This window comes from Bubalus bubalis, chromosome 4 (genome assembly GCF_019923935.1).
Source record: "Bubalus bubalis isolate 160015118507 breed Murrah chromosome 4, NDDB_SH_1, whole genome shotgun sequence".
Lineage (NCBI taxonomy): Eukaryota > Metazoa > Chordata > Mammalia > Artiodactyla > Bovidae > Bubalus > Bubalus bubalis.
The window spans coordinates 154,554,260-154,573,334 of NC_059160.1; the positions used below are offsets into that span (position 1 = coordinate 154,554,260).

The window sequence follows — 19,075 nt, forward strand, 5'->3', positions numbered from 1 at the left end:
TATTTCATTCACTAAAAAGAAATTAAGTTTTATGATAGAGGTGCTAATTATCACTACCATGAAAATCATATTACAATATACATATGCATCAAATTAATATGTTGTACACTTTAGGTTTGGTGGGAGACGGAGACAACAGAAAATGAGATGGTTGGATGGCATCACTGAAACAATAGACATGAGTTTGAGCAGGCTCCGGGAGATGGTGAAGGACAGGGAAGCCTGACATGTTGCAGTCCGTGGGGTCACAAAGAGTCGGACATGACTGAGAGACTGAACAGCAACACTGTAAATTTATACAGTGCCGTGTGCCAAGTGTATTTCAATCAAAAAAGCAATTGGCATTCCAGAAACTAGAATCCAGGTGTGCTTGAATTTCTCTATCATTATCTCTCAGGGTCAAGGTAGAGACAACCTGGGCTAGCACGATTGAATCAATAGTGTATATAAAGTATTTTGCTAAGAAATTTTTGCATGTTATATCATAGAATATGAAGGATTACATAATGAATTTTTCTGTATCTTCTACCAATGGAGGAAAACTTGGTTTGGTGCATTCACTGATGGGGAAGGGAATTGTCCTGGTTATTGGCCTCATAGTAGAAAATGAAGCCACATGTGAACACTGTCGAGAATGCAAGCAACAGGGTCAACTTGATGGTACATTGTCCTTGATCACTGCAATCAATGCTGCAGAACAATGAACAAAAAATAGCGTGAGATCTCCGGATTAAAATAACACCGATTTTCCTAGTTTTCAGACCAGGATTTCTTTTTTGTAATGTTTAAGACGGGTTTGACATAGGACAGTTAAAGACCAGATCTGTAGAATAATTTTGAATGGAATAGTCCACATAAAAAGGAAAGAAAACTTAATGTATCCAGTGATCAAAGAGAGCCAGAAAGAAAACTATTCTAGGAGAAGCCATATTTGGACTACCAACAAATAAAGCAACTTATTAGAGATAAGATTTTTTGCAAATGTTATAGTTCCCAATAGGCTATGGGGGAATTCCATGGAGATCCAGGGGTTAAAACTCTGTGCTTCCAACACAGGAGGCATGGGTTCCATACCTAATTGGGGAACTAGGATCTCTCAGGCTGCAACCAAAAACAAAACCAATAAGATATGGGTTACAGGGACTTCAGTCTGAGAGCATGTGGGGAAGAAGACTTTTTTCTTTTTCTGGTTTTTGTTTTGGCAAGTGTAGCTTATGGGATTTCAGTTCCCTGACAAGGGACTGCACCTGGGTCACAGAAGTGAAAGCTGGGAATCCTAACCACTAGGCTATCAGGGAACTCCCAGGAAGACATATTTATCTTGATACCTTTTGGGTGCCCAGATCAGATCAGATCAGTCGCTCAGTCGTGTCTGACTCTTTGCGACCCCATGAATCACAGCACGCCAGGCCTCCCTGTCCATCACCAACTCCTGGAGTTCACTCAGATTCACATCCATCGAGTCAGTGATGCCACCCAGCCATCTCATCCTCTGTCGTCCCCTTCTCCTCCTTCCCCCAATCCCTCCCAGCATCAGAGTCTTTTCCAATGAGTCAACTCTTCGCATGAGGTGGCCAAAGTACTGGAGTTTCAACTTTAGCATCATTCCTTCCAAAGAAATCCCAGGGCTGATCTCCTTCAGAATGGACTGGTTGGATCTCCTTGCAGTCCAAGGGACTCTCAAGAGTCTTCTCCAACACCACAGTTCAAAAGCATCAGTTCTTTGGCGCTCAGCCTTCTTCACAGTCCAACTCTCACATCCATACATGACCACAGGAAAAACCCAAGACACCATTAACTGTCCCAAGTCAGCCTTAACTCAAATCCTAGTAGTTAATGTGCATCTCTTGGAAACACAAGTGGCCACAGGTGGCTGAGTCATTCCAGGCCCATTTGAATGGATGGTCAAGAAAGAAAGTCCATGAAACAATGAAGGATTAGGCTGGTTGGGCATGTTCCTTATTACTTTATCCCTTATCTGGAAAGTACACCTGTGCTGAGGACTGCCTGACTGGTAAGTCCTGAAGTAAATATGGAAACAAAGGCAATATTGGTTCATCAGAATCTTGGGCCAGAGAACCCTGGGAGCCCATACAGACCCTGCCCCAAACCCACCCTCCTCTACCCCTCAGAATAACCTCAACATCTAGGGTCAGTGCCCTTATCCTTGGTTGGAGTGGAAACACAATTGCCTCTAGTTGAGAAATGTTCTCTCTCTAAGTTATGAAAATAGTGGTTTGGGGTATATCAGAGTCTCTGAAAGACTCATTTGTATCCAAGAACTTATGATCCTCCTTCAACTGGCTTGCCAGGCCTTGTGATCTTCTGTTCCTCATGGAAGGAGAGGAAATTCAGCCTCATCGGGAGAGTGCCTCTCCTGATACAGCCTTGTAAGAAGTGTGTTGATTAAAGTCTCAGGTGTTTTGAATCTGGACTTGGTGGGAGCCTGTGTCTGACCATATGTCCACTTGTAGTCACATCAAGTGGTCACAGGTGCTGAAGGCATGAATTTCAGTCCATGTCTGTGTCATGGAAGGCATCTGAGCCACAGAAGGTGGTTTTTCATTTGGATCACAGCTCTTAGCAGATAGGGGAAAGGCTTTAAGGGATGCCTATATACCTGAGGACTTAGACTCTGATATACCCCAAACCACTATCTTCATAGCTTAGAGAGATAACATTTCTCAACCAGAGGCAATTGTGTTTCCACCACAACCAAGGATAATCCTTCACTGTTTCATGGACTTTCTTTCTTGACCATCCATTCAAATGGGCCTCTGGGAGGCAGATCACTATTTACCCTAGGACTCAAAAAATGGGAGATATTAAGACATCAACTTTCAGGAAACAGAAAAAAAGAGAGGTAATAGTGTATGAGGAGTCCACCATTTTAACCAACCAATGGAGCAGCCACTGCTAGCCAGCTTAGACGCTTGCCCTGAATTGTACCTAGTTTGCAAGGACCAGATGAAGGGTATAAATACAACCCCCAAGATTAGGCCCAAGAGATATTGCCCTCTGCCTGACAGATTGGTGGGAAACCAAACTGGATTCTTACTTCTTCTGATGTCCATGTCACCATTTTTTTCTGCCCTAGACATGGCTTTAGAATCAAAGAACTCAGCACACAGAACAGAGCAGAAGTAGGTCTGTGAATGCCCTGGCAGAAGGCCCCAATGCCACCTCCCTGACTGTTCCCTGGGACCCAAGCACCCTGTTCACTGCTGTTGAGCTGTACCTCACAGGCCTGAAAGCCTTGTAGATGCCCTGCCTTGAGACTGAAGACAGAGTGACACAGTGAAAAAGATATCAGTGATTATTCGACAGGGGATCCGACATGTCTGATGGAGGGTCCTAGAGCAACATGCCACCATGTATGGCAGGCAGGACAGGGCAGCAATCTGTGACACTGGAGGAAGAGAGGCTGCCATTTACAGGGGGAATTGACATCAGGTTGGCTTATCAGTTACCACGGAAACCAGAAGGTAAGTTAGGAGCAAGCATGTAGGCAGTTTCTTTAAGCCGTATAATTAAGAGGATTGGATAGTCATATGAAGCAGGGACTGGTCGAGCAGGGGATGTAGAGAGAACAAGGGAACAGCTATCTTGAATGGCTTGCTAAACCCCTACGTAACCTGCCCAACCCCCACAATATCTGATTCCCCCCCCTTCCTTGATATCGCTGGGGTCAGGTATATCAAGGTGCACTGCAAACAGATCCCACACATACAACACACACCACAGCACTAGAGAGTGCTGGGAGTCCAAAAGATGGGCTAACTTTGGAGCCAGGCACTAATTGGGTCATTTTTTCATGGACTTCCAGAGGAAGACAACAAAGGTATCTCGCTGTGGACCCAACAATCAGACTCATTTAGTAGTGAGGTTACTGTTGTTGCCCTGTCTGAAAGCAGATTCCCTCTGCTCGGACTAGAGATGAAATATAAGATGTTTAACAGGCTCAATGCAGGGAAAATCATGACCATTAAGAAAATCTAAGCAGCAGCACCATTCTGACATAATGCCACCCCTGTCTACGGTTTTTGTCTGGGCTGCAGTATCATTACGCAACCTCAGTCCCCATAGCCAGTATCAAATACTGGAAAGGGTGCGACAGACCACAGTGTTAATATAATGGTGCCTTTCTCCATAAGGAGGCCTGGTGTAATTATCTTAGATGGGGCCAGATGAAATCTGTAAGTCCCCTTCTGGTACTAATACTAACCCCCACGGGGCTACAAACCTAAAACATGGGGGACTTCCCTACCAGTCCAAGGGCCACTAACAATATCTTCCCTGCGGGGTAGATCCTGTGGCAAAGACAAAAGTGAGTTATTCTCCTGACCATTCTCTGGCAATGACCTTGGGTGATTAATCATTGAACTCAGATAGTGATGACTCCTTCCCTTTGGTTAACACGATGTAGGTCCTGGAGTGATTGCTCCTGGAATATTTAGTTACAAGTTTGTGGGATTGAAGTTAGCCTGCTGGTTCACAGGTTGAGACAGTGGGTTTCCTGTATAAGTTGTTTTTTAAGTAGTCCACTCATGCTTCAATTAGCCTGGCAGTGGTAGGGCTGTAGGGCAGGTGGAATCTCCAGCATATGGCATTTTTATCAGTCCATTTCTGAACATCATGGCTGCTAAAGTGGGGGTGTTTTGTGTGTGTGTGTAGCCCAAGGCTACTCTTATTATTTCAGCATTTCCACAGGTTCCAAACGAATGGTTCAGGGTGACTGGCCCCATCCAATTCCCAATCCTGCCCCTAAGTTTATGTCCCTAAAGCCTGTGTCTGTAATTTTTTAGAGGTGGTGGGTCAGGGGTATGTTTGTACTTTGTAAAAAGTAATAAAGTCAGAAAGACTCTTGTGTTTTGCCTGTATCACAAGCCCTCCCCATGCAGTCCGGTGAACCAAAAGCACCAGGCTGCTACTTTTAAACTGGAAAGAGACTGAGGTTAGCAGGATGTCATCAGTATAATGGAAGAGAGAAATATCTCTTACAGTAGTCAGATTCCACAGGAACCCACATGCTAGTGGACAGCCACCCCAGGATTAACCCCATAATTTTTCCTTCCCCATCTGTATTCATCAAAATTTTGGCCCTCATGGGGGTTTCAGCAGCCTTCTGGCTGACTCACCAATTGTTGGGCTGCAACACACAGGCCTGCACACTTGTAGATGCCCAGCCTTGAGACCAAAGAAAGAGCTGAGAGACAGTGGGAGAGATGTCCACCACTTATCAGACAAACACCCAAAGAGGAAGAGCCCTGGAGCAACAACATGCCATGGTCAGCAGGCAGCAGGAGGCACACTGTGGCACTCTCCACTCTTTGAGGGAGGAGCCTACCATTTATAGGGGTATTGACATCAGTTTGGCTCATCAGTTACCAGGAAAACCAGCAGCTGGGCAGCAAGCATGCAGGCAGTTACTATTAAGCCCTGTAATTAAGAGGTTTGGATGGTCATGCGAGTGAAGCAGGGACTAGTCTAGCAGAGGGATGAACAGAGAACAAGAGGAAGCCATCTTGAGTGGCCTGATCCTGCATGGGCCCACTGATCTGGGAGCTTCAACAGTAATGTGCAGAAGCATCTGGAAAAATTCCGGAGGCTACACAGCTTAGCGCTGAGGCAAGTGCAGCGAATGAAGTCCACCAGGGACTGCGGATGTTGCTGGGACTGCAGTATGGCACCAGTGATTAGCCCCTAGAGAAACTGTGCAGTCATTCAGGATTCTGTCTGGGAAGAGACGGTGGTCCAGTGATCCTCTGTGTGGAAGCCATTGTGATCACCATTGAAAATCTGATTCTTCTCACCTGTATCAGTGGAATTGAGAAAAGCAAAGGGTATCACTGAACCAGGAGTGTCTGGGTTTGATCATAAATAGAACTGGCCTCTCTTGGAATGTGAAGTCACACAAAGGAAACACCATATTCTGTGCTATAATGGGGTCCAAGGGCATGAAGGATGTATTTGACAGTCTAGGAGGCAGGAGTTAATAGAAGCCAACTTGCAAGAAGAGATGAAGTATGCTGCTGCTGCTAAGTCGCTTCAGTTGTGTCCGACTTTGTGCGACCTCATAGACGGCAGACCACCAGGCCCACCACTGGGATTCTCCAGGCAAGAACACTGGAGTGGGTTGCCATTTCCTTCTCCAATGCATGAAAGTGAAAAGTGAAAGTGAAGTTGCTCGGTCGTGTCCAACTCCTAGCAACCCCACGGACTGTAGCCTACCAGGCTCCTCCATCCATGGGATTTTCCAGGCAAGAGTATTGGAGTGGGTTGCCATTGCCTTCTCCCGAGATGAAGTATAGGACTCCTGAAATGAAAGTCACCATATATAAGGAGAGTTTGTCTAGTCACCAGGATAAGACTTGACAATTAGGCTTTGTGGGGAGAGGAGAGCAAGGGTTCAGTTCAATTTCCATGCTGATCAATCTCTCAGTGGTGTGTGAACATTCTAGAATAGAGTGGGATGGGTGTTATTTATAGAATAGAGAAGAGCTCAAGCTTTAGGGGCCCGGTCCTGAGCTACAGGATCTTGCTTCAAAAAATTGCAATATAGAAAAGAGAAGACCTTTCCCTACATTTGAGGAAAGCTGACATCATAGATTCCATAACATACAAGGAGCATCAAAGCCCAGGAGCAGGTCAGCACATCCAATGAGATGGCGAAAAGGGAGGCTGGAGACCTGGAGTTGCTAATGTGGAGACATAAGGGAAGGGTTGATGGAAGAAATAAGTCACAGGGAACTACAGGCAAGCAGAGATGCCAACAACTAGCCCACAGTCACCGGGAATGAGAGTTGCCGTGTGATGGTTACAACAGTGTATCAGCAGCTTGGGGATCCGAACTGGCCACTAGGGCCACATCATGGAGAAACACTGGCTAAAACAGTGGAGAGATTAGGGCAATCAAGTTAAGGGAGGATGGCTCCAATACTTTGGCCACCTGATGCAAAGAACTAACTCATTTGAAAAGACCCTGATTCTGGAAAAGATTGAAGGTGGGAGGAAAATGGGACGACAGAGGATAAGATGGTTGAATGCATCACTGACTCGATGGAATGAGTTTGAGTAAGCTCCGGGAATTGGTGGTGGACAAGGAAGCCTGGCTTGCTGCAGTCCATGGGGTCCAAGAGTTGGACACGACTTGAGCAACTAAACTGAACTGAGGGAAGCCTGGCATGCTGAAGTCCAGGGGGTCACAAAGAGTCAGACACAACTTAACCACTGAACAACAACAATCCTATAAAAGGCACGTGGAGGGCTGTCCTAGATGCAGCAGAAAGCAAAAGAGTGACCCCTGTTGGGTGGCAGCTCCCCCAGACACTGCCCCCCACAGGCTGTTGCCTCAGCAGCCCCTCTACCTGCCCCACTCCTGCTCAGATCTGCCAGGAAGCTCCCAGCTCTTTGCTAGTGTCTGAACAGTAACATTGAGATGAGAAGGAAGGGAAATGGGCACAGCAGGTGCTGTTTCTTCTTCAAAAGCAGAGGCAGGCTGCTTTTGCAAGAGCTCTAGATGATTGTGCAACTTGCTGGTCTTCTCTGGACCTTGGATTCCTGGACATCCATGAAACACAGACACTGACGCTGCCACTAAACTCTCAGGGCTGCAGTGAGGAACCCATGAGATCCTGGGCTGAGGGTGCTCTTTGAACTCTAATGTGTGTTTTGAGCCATGAACATCAGCGGCAAATGTCCAGAACCCAGGTGGGGGCGAATTGACTGAGTCAACAAGCCAAAATTTGTCAATCTTTTCTCTGGAAACTGGTACTGAAACCTCAGGTGACAGCGCAGGTATAAATACTCAATATTGGCTGAGGAACTTCAATTTGCGTGGAGGTTCTGAAACCCTAGAGGACGCAACCGTGAGTGTCTCTGTCCTAGCCTCTCAACTTGCTTTCTGTGTCCAGTGAGTATCTTCCTGCCTGAACAGGCGCTTTATCCCACTGGTGCTGAGGAAGGCAGGGTCTGTACAGCTGTTCCAGTCTAGGAGGGTGGGTGTTGGAGGTGGGGCACAAGGTAGTAATGGATGCTCTGCACTGTGTTCCTTTCGTTTGGTGGGAGATGTGTTTCCTGGGCTGGGAGAAGGGGAGAGTTGGATGTGATATCCAACCAGATCTCTGATGCCATTGTCCCCATGGAAAATGCAATTCATCGTCCTCTTGGAATGAGGCATTTCTCTGTCCAGAAAGCCCCTTCACTCCCACTACCTCAGCCTGCTTGGCAATGCTCGGTCCTTTGCACAGGTCCCTCAGGCTTTCTTCCAGGTCTCTGCAACTCCCATGATTCTTTTCCATGCTCTAAACATTACAGTTTCTCTCTGAGAGAGGAAAGAAGCCCAACACTGGGAGTGACCCACGTCCTGCACCCTGATCTCACTTAGCTCCTGAGTCCCTTTCTGATGGTAACCAGAAGCTCTATAGGACATCGGCTTTCCTCCTCTGAAGCCAGCTTCCCCCTGATGGCACCCGTCTCACACGTCCTCTCTACCAAGAGGCCCCCGGCCCAAGTCCTCTTAGGAGGTCTGGGCAGGACTCTAGGTGTACCAGGAACTTTCCTGGTGGAGCCCTGGAATGACAAATCCTGGAAAATAAGCAGTCATGCACCTTTCTGTGCTCAGGACAGACCTTACCAAGCATTATCCCTCTGGCTTTCTTTTCAGATAGCGCTGCAGACTCCGGTACTAGCCTGTCCAGAGCAGCAAGCGAGAGGAAACAAGCCAGCATTGTAAAGAGGTAAAGCAACCGACTTACTGGTATAAAAAAGGATAAAGAGGCCCAGAGAGGGAAGGGTCCCACTCGAGGGCCCTCAGTGAGTCCCTCCTGGTGTGACAATGGCCTCAGTGAGGAATTCTACATCCTGGCCAAAGTGCCCCTGGCAGGGATAACAAGCCCAAAAGGGATGACACAGACCATCTGACAGTAGATTCATGCTGCTGGCAGAACAGGTCAGAGGCCCAGCTGGTCCACTCATGTCCTCCCTGGCCAGACCTTATTCAAACTTTCCCTAAACTGCTTTTGGAGCCCTGCTACTCTTGCCTTGGAGGATGGGAGAGGAGTTGGGGGAAGGGCTTCTCCTGACCTCCAGGAGCTGGGCCAGCCCTAAGCCTCGTCCTTGGACCAAGAGCACCCCCTCTCTCTGTTTCTCTGCCTAGGACATGCTTCTCCTCCCTCTCTCTGTGCTGCTCCTGCTCACACAGCCCTGGAGATCCCTGGGAGCAGAAATGACGATTTTTTCTCAGAAAATACTGGCCAATGCCTGTACCCTGGTTATGTGTAGCCCCCTGGAGGGTCACTTGCCTGGTCATGATGGAGAAGATGGGAGAGAAGGTCCCCACGGAGAGAAGGGGGATCCAGGTAGAGCTGGGACCATGGGCTTACCCTGATGGGAAGGGGTGGGCACTGGAATTGTAACCAACCCCAAAACTCTGAATCTTCTGCTGTGGAAACCTTGAACATGGTCTTCCCAAGAGGGGAGGTTTCCCCCAGATCTTCAGTCCACCTAAAACATGGCTTTACTGGTTGGCAAAGACTGGCTTGCCCAACTCCCCATTTCCATAACCACCTGTCCTGATTCCTCCCCTAGGATCTGACCCTAACCACCCCAAGAATGTACAAACAATCAGTGAGCGACTGGTATTTGGATCCCCTGCTCCAGAACTCATTGGGCTTCCCAGGTGGTGCTAGTGGTAAAAAACCTGACTCCCAAAGAAGGAGATGTAAGAGATGCAGTTTTGATCCCTGGGTCAGAAAGATCCCCTGGAGGAGGGCATAGCAACCCTCTCCTGTATTCTTGCTTGGAGAATCCCGTGGACAGAGGAGCTTGGTGGGCTTTGGGCCACTGGGTTGCACATAACTGAAGTGACTTAGTACACTAATGTGGGAGATGTAGGACATGTGGGTTTTATCCCATGGCTGGGACAATCCCCTGGATAGAAAATGGCAACTCACTCTGTTATTGCCTGGAGAATATCATGGACAGAGGAATCTGTCAGGAATCCACAAAGAGTCAGATGTAACTGAGTACACACACTCCAAAACTTAACTGTTGTTCATTCGTATTAAATGTTGCCTCTGCATAATTTTAAATATTTTTGAACTGATGACAGTGTTGTAAGTTTCAGTTTAATCATCTATAGATGAGAATAATATCAACCACACAGTGACAAAGAATTGAGCCAAGGCTTCATTTTTTTGGTGGGTCTTCAAGATAAAGCTTTATCCTTCTGCTGTCCCAACCAGCTGAATTCTCCTGAGGTTTCCAAATGTATTGATTATTAAGGGAATATTCTGGAAACACTGCCTCACAGGGGAAGATCTGGTTTTTACTGGCAAGAAGTGAGAATTTGATGAACCAGCGACAAGGACGAGGGGACCACCATGGCCTTGGGCCAGGGTGATGGGGGATCAACTGAGGTCTTTTATCTTTCTGGAGTTTGTGTTTTGATTGGAGAGGAAAGAAATGAACAACATTAAAGCTGAAAAGAACACATAACATCCCCAGGATTTGTAGGGTAAGAGACAAGTATCTTATCCATCTGTCTTTTAGAGAGAAAGTGGCTCCCAACATGAATTGGCTGGGGCTAGAGAAGGCCTCTAGAAGTGATCTCAGAGGAGGGGTGGTATTCAAGGTGCCAGCTCTCTCTAGCTCCCCGAGGGGCCCTGAATTGAAAAGTATCCCTTCCTCTACCTCCCTGCTCTCATGGGTGCCATGGTTTGTGCAAAGGATGGGCAACCTCCAATGCTCCCTTCTAAGGAGAGACTTGCTTCCAAGGTACCTGCTGCCCTCCCCAGCCAGGGGGGAGCCCAGGAGAGGCTCAGCCAGGGACCAGGTGTCTCTGCCTGAGCACAGTGCACCAGGGGGTCTGGGATGTGGGGCCCATCCTCCGGGCTCCCATTGACTACCTAGCGAGAATTGGAGCTAAGAGCAGGGCCCAATGTCCAGCACAGAGGCTCTCACCACCCATCAAATACCCCAGTCTCCCTCCACCTGCACATTCTTGGCCCAGGCAAGCCTGGCCCTTCTTACCCTGGGGGAGTGGTTTCCAGATATGAAATGTCACCTCTCCTCTCCAGGTCTCTGAATCCTCTTCAGCCTTGAAGTCCTGTTTCCTATGAGTACGTGTGTGTCCACGGGTTGGGGGTGCTGGGAGGCGACGAGGGACATCTCATAAGCTGTTTTCTTCACTCATTACCTCATAGTTTAAACTTCAGTGACAAATTCCTTGCAGACCATAACCTGGTGCTGACATTTACTTCCTGCTCAGTGCTAGGCAGAAAGCCATGTTTCACAGAGAGATTCTCAGTGAACAGAGAAATAATGAGGAAATGAGCAAATAAGTGAATGAACAAGTTAATAGTAACCGACAGATTTCTTTTGTTGTCTTTTTGCACATGAATGCTTACTCACAACAGTCAAAAGATGGAAACAACCCAAGTGTCTATCAACATTTATCCGTGGTGAATGAATAAAGAAAATGTATTGTATTCATACTATAGAACATTTCTCAGCCATAGACTGGAAAGAAGTACAGAGATGTGCTACAAATTGGATGAGACTCAAGAATGTCACTCCTAGTTTAAAGAGGCAGACGCAAAGGGTCATATATTGTATGTATTTATATAAAATATCCAGAATAGCTAACAGAGACAGGCAGCTGCATAGAGGTAGCCAGGGCTTAGGAGGAGGCAGGGAGGGAGTATGGGTATGAGGTTTTCTTTGGGATTAATGAAATAGTCTTGAACTAAAGAGTAGTGGTAGTTGTACAATTATGTCAATGTTCTAAATGCCACTGAATTGTATACTTTAAATGATTAATTACAGGTAATTCCTGGAGGTCCAGTGGTTACGATTGGGTGTTCTCACTGCCAGGCCTCAGGTTCAATCCCTGACTGGGGAACTGAGATACTGCAAGTACATCACAGTAAAAAAAAAAAGAAGTTATTTTTATATTATGTTAATTTCATCTCAGTGAAAAAGGAATAACCAAATTCACATAATTGAGTTTACAATTCTGGAATAAATAGGCATTTCTTTCTTTAATCTTTGAATACAAATCTCTTATAATTTCAGGCTTAGGCAGCCTTCTTAAGGTAATGTGATGTTTTTAAATGTTTGGTCATTTTTCCAAAGCAAATTAGTATGTGGTCACTAAACACAAAAAGATGAAAATTTAAATTGCCTGAATTGTGCCCCTTAGAAAGAACTGTTAACACTTACATATGCTCTTCCTGTAGTTTTTTCAATGTGTGTTTCATGTGCACATGCCTGACACATGGGTGGACATGTTGAAGAAATGGAATCATATTAAATAGTGTTTATAACTTACTTTTATCACTTAATAATGCACAATAATGTCATCTATCTTCCATAAATGTAAAAGCATGTTACATAGCTTTTTTCTCTTCTTTATATTAAATAGAATGATCTATAATATATTAGAATGAGATGTACATCATAATGAATTCATATTTGCATATATTGTGAAATGATTGTCACAATAAGCCATCAACACACATAGTTACGATTTGTGTGTGATGAGAGCTTTTAAGATCTGCTTGCTCAGAAATGTTCAAGCATGCAACCCAGAATTACTAAGTAAGGTAATTTTGCTGTACATTGTATTCCTGGTTCTCAATTGTTTTTTAACTGGACCCTAGTACCTTTTGAAGATTTCTGTCCATTGTGCCCACTTCTCAACCCCACCTCTAGCAACCACAAATCTGTTCTCTGTATTGTGAGTATGCTGTTTTTGTTCGTCTGTTTTCTTAGATTTCACATATAAATGAGATTGTATAGTACCGCCCTTCTCTGTGACTTAATCCACTAAACATAGTGCCTTCAAGGTTCACAAATGTTGCTGCAAATAGCAAGATTTCATTCCCTTTTATGGCTGAATAATGTTCCATTGTATATGCACCCTGCATTTTCTACATCCGTTCATCCATCCACAGATACTTGGGCTCTAGGCTGCATCCATGTCTGGGCTACCATGAATGACGCTGCAATTAACTTGGGGGTACATATATCTTTTCAGGTTAGTGTTTTCATTTTCTTTAGTTAAACACTCAGAAGGGGAATTGATGGATTATACGGTAGCTCTAGTTTTAACTTACTGAGAAACCTCCATGCTGTCTCCATAGTGGCTGTTCCATTTGCATCCCTACTGCACAAAGCTTTCCTTTTCTCTACTTCTCCAGCACTTCCTATTTGCTGTCTGGTAATAGCCATTTTGAGAGGTGTGAGGTGACAGCTCATTGTGCTTTTGATTTCTATTTCTCTGGTGGTAAGTGTCAGATGTCATTTCTGCCATAAACTTTGGTTCTGGGAAGGGGGGAGGGCAGGGAGTCCATGGTCCAGGGTAAAAGCTGACAGACTTAACTGCCATAAATACCATGGCCTTGGGGCAGGGACAGGTGCATTGTATGCAAAGCCAGGTGAGTCTTGGTTTGGATCTGCCTCCTATTCAGCAAGCCTGTTTCCTCACTTGTAAAATGCAGATGTAGACACGCATTTCCTACATCACCACTGGACCAGTCACCTGGAGAGGGAGTGTCCACACCCTACAGAACCCTGAAAGAATGCAAGGGCTCTGACCCTGCAGGCAGGTGGCTCCTCCTGGGCCAGGATCAGCTTTAAGTCCCTCTCTTCTATGTCACAGGTTTACCAGGACCTGCAGGACGAGCAGGAATGCCTGGACGTGTTGGCCCTATTGGGCCGAAAGGAGACAATGGCTCTGCTGGAGAACCTGGACCAAAGGGAGACACTGGGCCACGTGGTGAGCAGCGGGGCATGGAATGCAGGTGTCTGTAGATGGTGTGCTGCTGCTAGGCCATGGCAATAGGCGTATTCTACCCCAGGAAGAGGAAGGTCATTCTCAAGGTGGCCCAGCGTTATCTCAGGGAAGACTGGAGCTCCTGGGGAGGGTGGAGAGTGAGGGCAACATCTTTAGGAGGAGGCTGCCTGTCTGACTTCTATTACAGCCCCATCTTTTATGCACTCCCACTTCCAAGGAGATTCAGTGTTACTGACTGGGCTGGTCCTTTTTCCCAGGGCCTCCAGGTATGCCTGGACCAGCTGGAATAGAGGGCCCCTCAGGGAAGCAGGGGAGCATGGGACCTCCAGGCACACCAGGCCCCAAAGGAGAGACTGGGCCCAAAGGTAGGTGGGTGGTATGTGGTGGGTGAGGGAGGGAGAAGGGAGGGGTGACGTTGGCAGCCCTGGTGGGGACCAGGGTACGTGCACAGTGCCTGGAAAGCCTGGAACCTCTGCGCCTGGTAGGCCTGGCTGGGCCTCTCCCCCATATTCTCACACTGAGTGAATTTCCTAGAGGAGACCAAGCAGTCAGAAGCAATCTCCCAGGTCGCTCTTTTACCCGGAGCTGTGGGTGACAAGCTGCACTGCTGAGGTAATGGTACCTGCTGAGTGCACTCTCAGCCATGTTTCTCCAATGTGTTCCTTCCTCAGGAGGAGTGGGTGCCCCAGGCATGCAGGGCTTCCCAGGCCCCGCAGGTCTCAAAGGAGAGAAAGGTGCCCCTGGGGAGACTGGAGCCCCTGGACGTGCTGGGGTGGCAGGTGAGCAATCGACGTGGGGCTGGGCTCATATTCCCCTGTGCCCACCGCCACCAGCCACCAGGTCAGAGCAGGGAGAGAACCAGTGTTGGGTTTGGGGAACTGTCTGTCTCCATGGAGAGGGTGGTGTGAGCAGCAGGGACTATCTGTATTCAGGGAAGGCTGGTTGTTAGGTTATGGGACAGTCAGTGTATAGAGAGGATGCAGGAAGAGATTCCAGGCACAGAGGGATGTTTGTATGTGGGAGGGTGTACTCCTGGGGATATGACAGTCCATGTGTGGAGCTTGTGGGGGCATGAAAATGCTAAAATAAATGTTCAGCTCTCACCCATTTCTCCTTATCTTATCCAGGGCCTTCTGGAGCCATAGGTCCACAGGGCCCTTCAGGTGCCAGGGGCCCCCCAGGACTGAAGGGGGACAGAGGTGATCCTGGAGAAAGAGGAGCAAAGGGGGAGAGTGGGCTTGCAGGTAAGGCAGCCTTGGGGGCCCCATTAGGGTGTGGGGCAGGGAGGAGGCCTTATTCAGCTCAGCTCTCCTCTCAGGTAACCCATTTACAGGTGGGGGTCAAGCAGGAAAAGTTGACAGGGTGTATGGCGAGGTGGACTCTGGTCTTAGCCTCTGTGACTGGCTGGAGGAATACCTGAGCAGATTTTCTATCTGATCTTTATGACAAGCCAACCTCCCTCTCCAGTTCATCAGATAACCTTGAGCATCAAATAACTCAATGGATGGGAAATACTCAAGCTATGTGTATTCCTCTCCTACAACCATACCACCCCCTGCAATGCAAAAGGAAGTGCTATTACATTCCTAGAATTTGGAATTAAAATGACATCTGGTTCACTGACAGTGAGGCACAGGGACCTGTTCAGGGGATATTGTTCTGAAGAGAACCGCAGGAAATCCCGTGGACGCAGAGGCCAGCTAGGTCAGCAGATGTAGGCTTCCTAGGCCTCTGTTCCACCTCCTTACCCCACCCCCAACTGGTGTCTCCACCTGGACTCTCTTCCCTTGAGGCCTGGGCTCTGAGTGACCCCAGGCTGTTCTGGATCTGTCTTCACTTGGCCTCTCTCTCTCTTGCAGAGGTCAATGCTCTCAAGCAGCGGGTGACAATCTTAGATGGACATCTGCGACGCTTCCAAAATGCCTTCAGTCAGTATAAGAAAGGTGAGTTCCTGGACCTGACCCTAGCCAGGCCCTGAGTGAGGGCCTCAGACTTAGTCTAGGCTTGGCTTGTAGTTTGCGGGCTGGGTCTAAATTGGACTTGCTGGGACCATGACTGGGACTGGACCTAGACCTGGGGCAGGAGTGGGTCTAAGGACAAGTTTGGGACAGAGCTGTTCCCCACGTGCTCCAGAAGCTCAAGTAGATGCACGGGACCAGGAGGAGGATGCGGTCCATGTCACCAGTCAGTAGACCTTCACCACAGTCCACCCTGGGCAGGTTCCTAGGACAGACAAGGGGTCACCCAACCCAGGATGCATTTCTTCCCTCTGTGGGGCCAGGTGTGCAAATGTCCAGAGAAGAAGCTGCACAGCCCAGGGCAGCAGAGAATCCAGACATGACCCCGAGAGCGGGGGTGGGATGCTGCCCGTGGGGTTCAAGGCTGCTGGGGACCTATCCTTGGTGTGTGGCCACCAAGTATCTTACCCTAAAGATGTCCCTGGGTCTGGAAGGAATAGGCTGCCTCCAGTCTCTGGCCAGTGCTGGACTCCCCTGCACCTCTTGGGGAGTTTAAAGCAGAGATTCTTCCATAAGCCTGGATCCTAATCAGGCTGAGGCCTCCTAAAGCACACACCTGAGTGCCCTGTGCCTTTGGGACACTCCATCAACTGCCCCACCTCCGTCTCTGCTCTCCATGATGACAGTTTTGAATGCACATCACTTATCAAACCTCACTGATCCAAAAGAATTAGAGTTCTCTGAAGGAGCAGAGCATAAAGGGGCCTGACTGGGTGAGACACAGGGTTGGCTCCTAAGAACTCAAGCCAACTAAGTACTGAAGTTGTGGGATGAGAATTCTCAGCAGTTTATGTCTTCCTTCTTGCTCAATATTTACATGGCTGCCATCTCTGGGGCTGCAGAGAGTCAGACACGACTGAAGCTACTTAGCAGCAGCATCTACTTACTATCTCATCGTCTGGTAGCTCAGCTGGTAAAGAATCTGCCTACATTGCAGGACACTTTGGTTTGACCTCTGGGTCGGGAAGATCCCCTGGAATGGAAATGGCAAACCACTCTGATATCCTAGCCTGGAAAATCTCATGGACAGAGGACCCTGGTGGGCTTCAGTCCATGGGGGTCAAAAAGAGTTGGGCACAACTTAAAAACTAACCCTTCACACAGACTGCTATAAACAAAGGTGAACTTGGGCATATGTGCTGGCCACCTGTGTGTACCTAAACACCATCACTCAATCCACACCACCTACATACATGAACACACATGCAGACATATGCACACCCATCCTGATGGACCTTGAGTCAGCCCATGTACCTTCAGATGGACACATATATGTATTCACACATGCACATGCATACCCACCCAGATGCATGGGACGTAAACCAATCATGGCACACAAGCTGCACTGACCTTGTCCAGGGCTGTCTTGGCGTCATCCTGACTACATGGAAAATCAGGTCTCCGATTGCTTGTTGAAGCTACTCAGAGGAAAAGGGCAGTGGGTCAGGGTGCAGCCTGGGTTCAGAACCAGTCCAGTGAGCCCTCTTAGGAGCCCTGAAGATTTCCATGCAGACCCTGGAAGTCAGAGTGGTGTAGATGGGATGGAATAAAAAGAGATACTTAACATGTCACATAGGGGCTGCTGTTTTGTAGTGTACCTTTTCCTTAGAAATATGAGATTAGACTCTGAAAAGAGAAGTGACTTTCCCTTGTCACCTGGGCTGTAATTGCCAGGGTAGGGCTGAACACATGACTTTCTGAAACCCAGACAGGGCTCTCTCCAAAGCTGATCCCACCCTGCCCTCCCGCCCCCACATAGAGCTCTCAGATGCTGTCATCCCCTGCTCAGTGGTCCAGGGAGGCTGACTGGCCATAGGTTCACCTGCAAGCATATGGAAGCCAACACTGGACTTCCCCCAGTGCAGAGGTCAGCACTTGGCTGCTCTCAGATGCACCCCTGTCCTCCCCTTTCTCCTCACCCCTTCACACAGCACAGAACGGCTCAGACAACTCCACATGCCCAGTCATCATGCAAGGGTGAGAGTAAGCCACCCGGTTGGTGTTTTCCACACTCTCAGGAACTGCCCTGGACTCTACAGTGTAATTTCCCTGCCAAAGGCCTTCCCATTTACACAGTAATTAAAATGCCGGATTCTTGTGAACAGCATGGGGAGGAACAGAAAGTGCACGTGGGGGCTTTAGTGTCACCTCCGACAAGGTCTGACCCTCATCTACATTTGAGAGTTGGGCGACTTTGGGCTTCTTGCATAAGCACCTGAGTTCCAGGGTCCTCACCTCTTACATGATGGATGCTTGGGAGCTAAGTGCCATGCTTTTGTGCTATCTGGTGCCCTGGTACCCTTGTGGGAGCTGGGGACTCCAGTTGAAGCACAAGGTCTAGCTGCTGCATATCCCCAACCTGACTCCTCTTCCCCTAGCGGTGCTCTTCCCTGATGGCCAGGCTGTCGGGGAGAAGATCTTCAAGACGGCAGGTGCTGTAAAATCATATTCAGATGCAGAGCAGCTCTGCAGAGAGGCTAAGGGACAGCTGGCCTCCCCACGCTCTGAAGCCGAGAACGAGGCTGTGACACAGATGGTCAGAGCCCGGAAAAACAATGCTTACCTGAGCATGAATGACATCTCCACGGAGGGGAGGTTCACTTACCCCACTGGGGAAATACTGGTTTATTCCAACTGGGCCAAAGGGGAGCCCAACAACAGCGATGAAGGAGAACCAGAGAACTGTGTGGAAATCCATCCTGAGGGCAAGTGGAATGATGTACCCTGCAGTAGGCAACTCCTCGTGATCTGCGAGTTTTGAGCTCCCCCACCCACCCCAGGGAAGGGGGCAATGCCCAGAGCTGTGAGCTGCCAACATCCCAATAAAAAGGTGACCCTCTGCTGCTCAGGGCTTCCCCACTGAGCCACGGGATGAGGCCACAAGGCAGGCCTCGTATGGAACTCCTCCCTCAGAATAAAGCTTGAAACTGGCTTCACATCTGGAAGATTTGTCACAAAAAAGGGGGGCAGCCTGCGACTCAGGGGCAAGGGCTAATAGGAGGTCTCCAAGATGCCCCTGTGCAAAATCCAGTGTCTCTTTCTCAACAAGACAGGTGTCTAGCCCTCCACCTCTGCCAAACGTGGACTGCATTTGACCCCACTGGTCACTGCTACCTCCTTCCATTTCCTCTCCTGCCTTCAGTCTTTTCATCCTTCAGCCTCTTTCACTCGTCTCTCCTCTCCTGAATTTCCACAGAGAGGAGCAGGCGCCTCAGCTCTGGCTCCCTTCTCTCCTTGCATTCACTCTAGGCTTGGGCTC

At 48.2% G+C, this 19,075-nt stretch overlaps 1 protein-coding gene and 1 long non-coding RNA gene across 4 annotated transcripts; one reads left to right on the top strand and one right to left on the bottom strand.

Annotated features, from left to right (window-relative positions):
- Positions 1–386: 386 nt before the first annotated feature.
- On the bottom strand, positions 387–5,228 carry LOC123333128. Its single transcript, XR_006550272.1, has 2 exons — positions 5,139–5,228; positions 387–690 (listed from the first exon to the last, which is right to left on the bottom strand). It is a non-coding gene; the product is annotated as an uncharacterized LOC123333128 (long non-coding RNA).
- Positions 5,229–7,781: 2,553 nt separating this feature from the next.
- On the top strand, positions 7,782–18,752 carry LOC102416257 (conglutinin). Of its 3 annotated transcripts, none has more exons than XM_006064776.4 (9): positions 7,782–7,868; positions 8,666–8,738; positions 9,158–9,359; positions 13,664–13,780; positions 14,056–14,163; positions 14,470–14,577; positions 14,926–15,042; positions 15,658–15,741; positions 18,195–18,752. In XM_006064776.4, the coding sequence occupies exons 3-9, from the start codon at positions 9,161–9,163 to the stop codon at positions 18,575–18,577; spliced, it is 1,116 nt and encodes a 371-aa protein (XP_006064838.1). In that variant the 5' UTR covers positions 7,782–7,868; positions 8,666–8,738; positions 9,158–9,160; the 3' UTR covers positions 18,578–18,752. The 3 variants fall into 3 exon arrangements, with proteins under 3 accessions (XP_006064838.1, XP_025140612.1, XP_025140613.1); XM_025284827.3 differs by having other exon boundaries at positions 7,824–7,997; XM_025284828.3 differs by lacking the exon at positions 7,782–7,868 and adding an exon at positions 7,894–7,912.
- The last annotated feature ends 323 nt before the right edge of the window (positions 18,753–19,075 follow it).

Coding starts and splice junctions, on each gene's coding strand:
- LOC102416257 (XM_006064776.4), top strand. CDS start 9,161: ATGCTTCTCCTCCCTCTCTCTGTGCTGCTCCTGCTCACACAGCCCTGG. Junction 9,360..13,663: donor CGGAGAGAAGGGGGATCCAG/GTAGAGCTGGGA, acceptor TCTATGTCACAG/GTTTACCAGGACCTGCAGGA. Junction 15,742..18,194: donor CTTCAGTCAGTATAAGAAAG/GTGAGTTCCTGG, acceptor CTCTTCCCCTAG/CGGTGCTCTTCCCTGATGGC.